Raw genomic sequence first — 8,984 nt, forward strand, 5'->3', positions numbered from 1 at the left:
CTCAGGCAGATCTGATGCTGGAACAGCATCAAAGGCATTTTGTTTGGATGTGATTAATGAATTCAAGTATTAATTAATGATTTGCCGATGCACCAATTAAAATTGTATTTATTTTGTGTTGTTGTTCATGATATCGACGCTTGACTGTTGTTGAATGTATTGTATGCGATTTGGGTTTGTCTTTTTTGTGTTTCTTTTTTCTTTTTGTATTAAGAAAGGAGCATAATTCGAATTTTTTCCTCTTTTATTTAGTGGAGTGGGGTGGGCAAATTGTAGTTTCGATCTCGAATCGAAACTGCGTATATTTGAAGTTGTTTTGTTTGTTTTATTAATTTGTAATTGTTTTTTAAATTTAATTTGCTTAATAGGAAGAAGTAGATACGTCTTAATATAAGTGTATATATAGCTATATTTGATATTAAATGGGTTGTGCTTAATTTTTTTTGTTGCTTTTCTTTTAAGAGTGTGAGAACTTGACGAGTTGCACTTTGATTTTTTGGTTTTTTGTATTTATAATTTTAAATGTATTTTTTTTTTGTATTATGTTTAAGAGAGCGAAAGATTTATTTACGCCTAATTGCTTGTGCTGGCTACGCCAAAGATGTGGTTGTGTGTGTTTATATATATATTTTTTATTTTTTTTTTGTTTTTTTGGGGTGTTAGCGTAATTCTAGATGAAGTGTTTGGTGCTCCTGAAGCGACGATTGAGAAATATATATATATATATAGGATAGAGAGTAGAGAATAGGGTAGACAGGGAGACAGACAGAGAGCGAGAGTGTGTGAGAATATCAAATTATTCTTATGATTTATCATTTGCCTTTTTGCTTTGCTTTTTGTTATGTTTTGTTTTGTTTTGGGATCGATCATCATCTTCATTCATTCAATTCATTCCTCTTATCATTATGCTCAAAATCACACTGTGCTGGGCACTTTTAGGCGCTGTTCTTGGAGACAAACTCACGGAGTATATCGCCAGCCATTTCGATGTTGTTCCTCGATATTCCCAGCGCTGTGATCGCATTCTCCTTGGAGTAGCCGGCGTTCATCAATCGCGCAATGTACTCCAAATTGATATTCTCATAGGGCACGGAGCCGCAGTCTTTTTGATTGATCGTCACATTCGCATATAGCAACGGCTGATGATGATTATTGTGATGTTGCTGCTGCTGCTGTTGCACAGGAGTTGCAACTGCGGGTTGCTTCAGTGTTGCCTTCTTGCCGTTGGCCAAAGCAGCAGCAGCTGCCAAAGCTGCAGCACTTGTTGTTGTTGTACACAGCTGTGTATAATGCGAACTGGCCACATCTTGTGCTCCACCATTGTTGTTGCTGTTGTTACTATTGCTGCTGCTGCTGCTGCTGTTGGTGTTGTGATTGTGGTTGCTGCTGCTGTTGCTATTGCTAGGCTTGGGCAATGTGCCGCGTGCCTCCAACGGACGCGTGTCAATCACACCGCTAATGGTCTCTGCAGGTCCCACCTCAACGACCATCTCGTCGAGCAGCGACAACACCGGCGATGTGGTGCTGCTCGAGATGCGTTGCTGCCGCATCAAATCCTCGGCCAGCGTATCGACGCTGTTGCTCACATGCGGCGGTATCGGCGGCGCCGTTGTCTGCGGCGGCACATTGTCCAGACTACACTGGATGTTGTCGATGCTCTTGCTGCTCGACGGTGTGCTGCCATTTGGCTTCACGGGCGTCTCCACGCCGGGTGACTTACGTGGCGGCAATGGAGGCGCCACAGCAGCAGCAGCGGCAGCAGTTGATGCTGCCACAACTGTGACAGCTGTTGAGCTTGAGCTGGAGCTGCAACTTGAGCCGGAACTCGAGCCAGAGCCGACGGCATCTTGAAGATTCTGGAGTATGGCATAGGAGCTAATGGAGGCGGCATCGCTGCTGTTGCCATTGTCCGTTTTGCTGGGCAACTTCTGGCCATACGTCGAGTTGATCACACTCGATCCCATCAGCGGTGCACTCATGCGATTCGTCGACTTCTGTTGTGTGGTGTTGCTGCTGTTGCTCGAGTTGATGCCATTGCTGATCACAGCTGCTGCTGGCGGGGCCGAAGGTTGTGGTTGCTGTTGCGTGGAGTTGTTGGCTACGCCGTTGCAATTGTTGCTGGTGCTGGGCAAACTTAATGCTGGCGCTCCGCCGGCATAGAGATCGTTTTGTACGGCCATCAGGCTGGGCGTGGTGCTGCGTCTGCCCAAGCGGGGCGAAGTGTGCGGACTGTGCTTCTCCGTCGAGGATTGCGCCGATGCCGAGGTGCTCAGCGCATGCAGCGATGAGGTGGCAATATTGAAGTCGCCCATGTCCTGTGTGTGGAGTGGTTTTTTCAGTCAGTTCACGAGAGAATTTCATACTAATTTGATTGGATATTTGTTTTTTTTTTGTGGGTTAGGAGACACATGCCGCTAGAGAGCAACGAGGCAACTGCAAAATCAAACTGCTTTTTGGTTTTTCGTTTTTGTTGGACATGCACAACAAACATTGGAAATAAAATAGAAGGCAACAACAACGCAAGTTAAGAAAGTATTAAAAAAAAACTGTAGACAATAATAAAACACAAAATAAAGAAGTAAATAAAAAAGTATTGAAAACATTTTGTCAAACACAATTAAAAAACCAATATTTATAAATATTTATACATGTATATATTATATATTTTTTGTTTGTTCGGTTTTTGTTTTTTTTTGTTTCGTTACGATTAAAACTTATTAAGGAAATCGAAAATTATAAAAAAACTAATTGCTATAAATTTGATATACTCGTTATTATAATTATTATTATTGTAGTAAGTATATATAGTAAATATATATATATATTTGTATATAAAAATTGCATTAGATGTATTACATTTAAAACATAAATAATAATAATTATTGAATATTGTTGATGTATGCTGCTGCATTTGTTAAGGAAACAAAACTGAGCCGAATCGTAAATTTATAAAAATAATATATATAGTATGTAAAATGAAATGAAACAAACACGCAAACACATACACTACAAAATACACACACACACACACACTCATACATTCGCACACTCACACAATGTTAATGTTTCTTGGCTAATACTTTAAATAATTTCGTTTCATTTCTTTCTTTTTTTTTGTATATAATAAATTCTGGCCTAGGCTTGTGACAATTAACAGCTAAACTACATGATAATAAATTGTATAAATCGTAATAATGACATGATAATTTTACATACAATATGCATTTCGTTTTCTTGTTTATTATTATTATTATTATTATTATTAATAAATTACAGTCTTAAGGCAGCTGCTTACACAAACAAATTAATGAAAACCGAATTGAGAACTAAAAACAAACATACATACATATAAAAAAATAATAAATGATAAATCACTCTCACACAAAAAATGAACTAAACATATCTTTGGAAATATCAAAACAATAAACTAAAATGCTGAAAAAATTATTACAGGAGGTGTGTGTAGGAAGAACAGGGATCGAATACAGACAGTGTTTAATGTTGTTGTTGTTGATGATGTTGTTTTGTAGCTCACTAAAGTACAAATACAAAATACACAATAATAATCGTAAGAATAATCATAATCATAATCATAGTCGTAATACATTATACATAATACATTCTAATAATAGTAATAAATTCTATATATGGGGGTGCCTATTGTATATACAAAAAGAAGTGTAAAGTACAGAAGAAGCGACAGAGAGCATTAAAAGTGTTGTTGCTTAAGAATTAATGCAGAACGCAATTAAAATGATTCATAATAAAAACAGAGGCGAACGAGCGAGCGAATGTGAAATGGAAACGAAAACGCAACTAAATGAAAAACAACAACAACGCAGAGTGCACAGCGACAGCAACAGCAACGGCAACGGCAGCAAACAGCCAGAAGCGAGCGCTGATAAAAAACGATGATTGCGATTGCGTTGCTTTGCGTTGGCGGCTGATGAGCAACTTCCGCTTAACGCTCAACACCACAAATGTTTTACTATATATGTTTGTGTATAGCTAATTGTCTGTTTCTGCTTCTGCGTGTGTGTCTGTGTGTGTGTGCACTGCTGGTTAGTTGCATTAAATTTTAGCTAATAATTTCAATATGAATAAATCAAAATTGCTAAACATTAAACTTAACATAAACATTATATATATAAATGAACCGAAATCGTAATAAGTTTGTTTTGCGTATATATAAATACAATATCTATATATATACATATATCATAGATAAACAGATAGATAGATAGATAGAGAGAGAAAGAGAGTGTATGTGTGTGATAGAGAGGCAGCAGAGGCGGGCAGCGCGGGCGCGGGGCAGGCTTCAATGTCAAAGGCTTTTTTTTGTTTGTATATTTGTTTTTTTGTTCACTAAAAAAGCGCTGCACAAAACTATACCTCTGTATCGTCATCGTCCTGCTGCTGATGTCTGCCATTCGTTGCATTGCGATTGTGTTGCTTGCGGGGATCAAAGGCATCCACAACAATCTGCTCGGTGCCCTTGATCTCGGCCCGACAAAACGGACAACCCTAAAAGAGGAAATCACAAATTAAATTAGTCAAAGCATTGTATATAGTCTATTGGGGTCATCTCTCACCTGTCCCTCGGAGTCCACCTGCCAGGCGGTGAGGCAGGGTGTGCACAACAAATGACCACAAGGCTCAATGCGTATGTCCTTATCGTTCTCGGCGCAGATTTTACATAGCTGAAAGGTGCTGCCTGCAAGTCGGACAAAAGTTTAGTAAATGAGCATTAAACTGAGATTAGAATGCTTACCCATTTCACAGTACAGCTCATATTGCTCTTGGGTGACGGTGATGTGATCCTCTGTGGGACTTTGCACGGCAGACGACAGATCCGGATTGTAGGCCTGGCCATCGGGATATAAGTAAAAGCCCTCGCTAAAGAGAAAGGAAATCGATTTAGTTAGCAATTTAAACTCATTGATCTTATAAAAAATTTGGATCATTAAACAAATATATCTTGCTAAACAGCCTCAAGTGGACTAAAAAGAAATAGGCTTCTAAACGAAATAACCATTTTGTGAAGCAAATCTTATCTATGACTATTGATTAACTTCTTTTATGGAATGCAATAGGTTATAAATAAAGTATTGGCACAAGATTCTTCAATTTTCTAAACTATATACAAAAATAAATAAAAGGCTAATGCCAAAATCGTTAATTAAAGCAAGAAGCTTTTGACTGTGATCTTTAAGTGATATAAAAATGCTGTCAAAAAGGACTACAGCGTATTGTAATGTCCTTACGAAATAAATATATGTGAACGGTAATCGAGCAAACTATAATTGTTGCTAATCGATTTGTCTGTATTATATATATACTATTTAGATAAGGTAACTAGATTTTTTATTTTATCTATACTTATAAAAAATGTGTGTTTTTTGGATAGGATGCTAACCGATAAGTTATGCTGTTATACGCATTTCGGATATGAATGGGAAAGAACATAAATCCCAGATTTTTAAGCCAGATATATGATTTACTATAAAGTGCTATAGGAAATTATGAATGATTCCCTGCGGAAAGTTTTGCTTACCGATGCCCGTCGAGCAGCGCCTGACACAGCGACTTATTCTGTGGTATTGTCTGCAATATTTCACCATCGGCCGTCACATAGCCAATGGCCCACTGTCCCAGCCGGGTGCAGGATAAGCGAAAGACATAACTGCCCGCTTTATGGATGTAGCGCTGTAGACGCGCCTTCACCTCATCGTAGGTGAGAAAGGCCACATAACCGGGATGGGTGACGGCCAAAATTTGCCAATTGCGCAGTAGTGTGACCCAAGGCTGAAATAGACGTGTGAAGACATCGAATTCAAAATTCGATATATAATCATTGCACGTCAAATCGATGGTCGTCTTCAATGCCATGGCCTCCAAGCCCGATGATATCGGGTGCACTTTATTCAACTCCTGTCGAAAGATCTTCCAAGGCACCAATGTGCTGCAAAACATGGGAAATACAATATATATTTCTTAACAGGACTCGACTGTTGTTTTACCTGTTGCCAAAATTGCTCTTCCAGAAATCTGCAGCATCGGCTTTGGTAATTCGAAATTGATCGCCAGCAAAGACACCATTGGGAAAGATCGCCTTCAGTTCGCTGAGCATGTGTGAGAAGACCAAACTGAGTTTGGTTAAATTGCGACGATAATGTGAGTTCTCATCAAACATTTTCTCTTTGCCCTCCTTGAACAATTTAATCGCCTGTTTGCATTTACGCATTAGATTATTGATGAAGACATTAAAGTGCTCGTTGGCATGCAGCAGATGCATTTGATCCTCATTCTTCGAGTATATCAAACGCAATCGTTGATACGTGTCCGGCAGTATATCGAGTATGAATGGTGGACTATTCTTTAAATTCATTTTCGGCTGTTGGCACAATTTGACCACCTTGTCCATTAACTTCCACGTCTTCTCCAGCGTCTTCTTGTCCGTGGACAAACGCTGTGAGACGCATGCCTCCGAGATGGCACCGTGTAGTTTCGAAAAGATCGAAGGGAAAATTTTTGGTTGGGATTGTATGCGACTGGTGCGATTCGTCGCCATCTTTTCTCTCTCAACACTGCTGCTGCTGCTGCTGCTACCTCTTGTTGTTGTTGTTGCTGTTGTGGCTGTGTTGTTGGTTTTTGGGGAGTAAAGTTGTAGGTTTCACTCTTCACACACTCACACAACAACACTCACACACACACAGTTCCTTCGCGTTACAACGACGACAGTTTAGCGACAACATGAATTTTGCAGCGCCCCCCGCCCCAAAATGAATGCACACACCCGTAATACACTTAAGCGTACACTTTGCCTTTGGCACTAGGCATCTGCATTTGCACAAATTGCGCGTTTCGTTGTTAGTTATACACGATTTTTTTCCCACACAATTCTCCGACTTTTTCAATGAGTGTGCCTGTGTGCGTACATGTGCGTGTGTGTGTGTGCGTACATGTGAGTGTCAGCCTGACCGCACTCTTGCTTCTGCAAATATACTATTTTATCTGGGAAAATATACCAACTATATTTGATACTTTGGTTACACTTGACTTGCATGGCATTTTGTTTCATTGTTTTTCTATTAAAATAGTCATTTTTTTGTCACATCTTTGGTGGAAATTGAATGTTCGCTTAAAACCCATTTGATTGGCATGGCAAGAAGAAACATATTTTAAGTAATAGGTAATCTCTAAATATACCATTAAATCACTTTTGATGTTCTTCAGTATTTTAATACTAAAAACAATAATAAAGCTGTGTGTGTGTGAGTACCGATAAATTCTTCTATCGTGATATCGACACCACAGTACTGCCCTTTTATAGGCAGTGTTGGACAACATGCAGTGCCAGTGCTGCCCATAATTATGGTATGCACTGCCTTGTGTGGCTGTGGAAGGTAAAGTTTTTTTATGTAAAATATAACTGGTTCTTAAAAAATTTTAATTTTAAGGTAATTGAGCTGCCAAAGGCACAACATATACTTTTTAGTATACGAAAAGAGGTTTTTCGGTATTTCTAGAAGTTCAAACTGCTGTCACTTATTAATATTTTCTTCACCATTAAAAAACCGTTACTTTAGAAATGCTACTTCTGGCCACACTGATAAAGAAAACCGCTTTTAAAAAGCTCGTATTTAAAAAGAACAATAAGTTAGAATTCCATCTTAAGGTAATAATTTAATCAATAAATAAGAAATGAATATATAAAATAATTATTTGCTTGTGTATCCATAGCTATTTGCCATAAAAGTAGTAGTTTTAAAACGTCGATTTTTTGGTCATAAGTGTTTCTCCATTTCCAAGCAACTGTTACAATTTGTAAGCGCGATAATAAGTTGTCCATATTTATGTTAAAATTAGCGTAGTCATAGGAAAAGAAAAACGTTAGAAATTGTGAAATGCAGCAAATAAATAACTGTGCATGTCGGGTAGCTCATCAAATTGAAATTGGCATTTCACAGCATTTTCACAAGTGCATTCCCATAACAAGCACTTTTGATTTTGTTTTCTTTGCCGTTTGCCGTGTAGTATAATTTCCGCTTTTACTGCAGAGGCCTGTCGATGTCTTGGTCTCCATCCTCTATCATCACTTTTTATATAATACTCGTGATACTTTTATGTGCAACGACGCCTGGGCGTATGAATCAAACAGGAGGCTGTGATTAGAGCGTCAGGCAGGTGTAGAAAACTCTCGCACGACTTGCAGAACAGGTGCGTGGTCGCTGTTATTGCGGCTTCTATACATTTTATTACACGTTTAATACTTTTTTTTGTGTACACTTTTGTTGTTGTCGTTTTTAATATGCATTGGCAGCGGCATCGACATTGCAGCTACAATTTTCACTTTCCATTTTTATTGGCAGTCGCTAACCAAAACGACGACGACGACGACGGCGACGACATCAAAATCTTGGTTATGGCCAAAAAGAAATTGCAGTGATGCCAAAGGTTTTTTTTCTGGTCTTGTTGGTTGCCAAAACCATTTGACGCCGGCTTTCTTTTAATTAATATTTGTGTTTTTTTTTTCTTTTGCTGCTGCTTGGAAAAACGCTTGGGTTTCAGCATTAGTTCTGGGCGGCCGCTGCAGCTGCTAGCTGCTGTGTCACGGCCGTCAGATGCATTTTGCCGCTTACATGTCTGGCTGCCCAAAAACTAACTGTACACCACACATTCACTTACTGACCTCTTTTTAGCCGTTAAGCGACTGCGCGACTGCGGTGGCGGCGGCGTCGGCCGCTAGATGTCGCTCCACTCAATTTTCTTTATGCACGCGAGCCAAAGCCGATGCCAAAGCCAAAGCCAAAGCTCATGTGCAAGCTTCAGCATCTATTTATGTTGTGCGAGTATGTGTGTGTGTGTGTGCTGTATGTGTGTGACCCTTATTCGCAACGCCACTCAGGCGTAAAATTTATGGCTTAAAAGTCGACAAGTCTATAAACACAGCTTCCAGCTAGCAACCAGCAAACAGCAAGCAG

The 8,984-nt window shown here is 39.2% G+C and overlaps 1 protein-coding gene across 1 annotated transcript; it reads right to left on the reverse strand.

Annotated features, from left to right (window-relative positions):
* Nucleotides 1–159: 159 nt before the first annotated feature.
* On the reverse strand, nucleotides 160–6,956 carry LOC132793843 (E3 ubiquitin-protein ligase CBL-B-B). Its single transcript, XM_060803950.1, has 6 exons — nucleotides 6,021–6,956; nucleotides 5,555–5,962; nucleotides 4,772–4,896; nucleotides 4,593–4,714; nucleotides 4,393–4,524; nucleotides 160–2,315 (listed from the first exon to the last, which is right to left on the reverse strand). The coding sequence occupies exons 1-6, from the start codon at nucleotides 6,569–6,571 to the stop codon at nucleotides 936–938; spliced, it is 2,718 nt and encodes a 905-aa protein (XP_060659933.1). The 5' UTR covers nucleotides 6,572–6,956; the 3' UTR covers nucleotides 160–935.
* Nucleotides 6,957–8,984: the final 2,028 nt, after the last annotated feature.

This window comes from Drosophila nasuta, chromosome 3 (assembly GCF_023558535.2).
Source record: "Drosophila nasuta strain 15112-1781.00 chromosome 3, ASM2355853v1, whole genome shotgun sequence".
Lineage (NCBI taxonomy): Eukaryota > Metazoa > Arthropoda > Insecta > Diptera > Drosophilidae > Drosophila > Drosophila nasuta.

Excerpts from the sequence above, each read along its gene's own strand:
- LOC132793843 (XM_060803950.1), bottom strand. The coding sequence starts at position 6,571 with ATGGCGACGAATCGCACCAGTCGCATACAATCCCAACCAAAAATTTTC. Across the intron at positions 4,897-5,554 it reads GCGCTGCTCGACGGGCATCG|CGAGGGCTTTTACTTATATC; the intron begins GTAAGCAAAACT and ends CTTTCTCTTTAG. Across the intron at positions 4,715-4,771 it reads TGAGCTGTACTGTGAAATGG|GCAGCACCTTTCAGCTATGT; the intron begins GTAAGCATTCTA and ends TCCGACTTGCAG.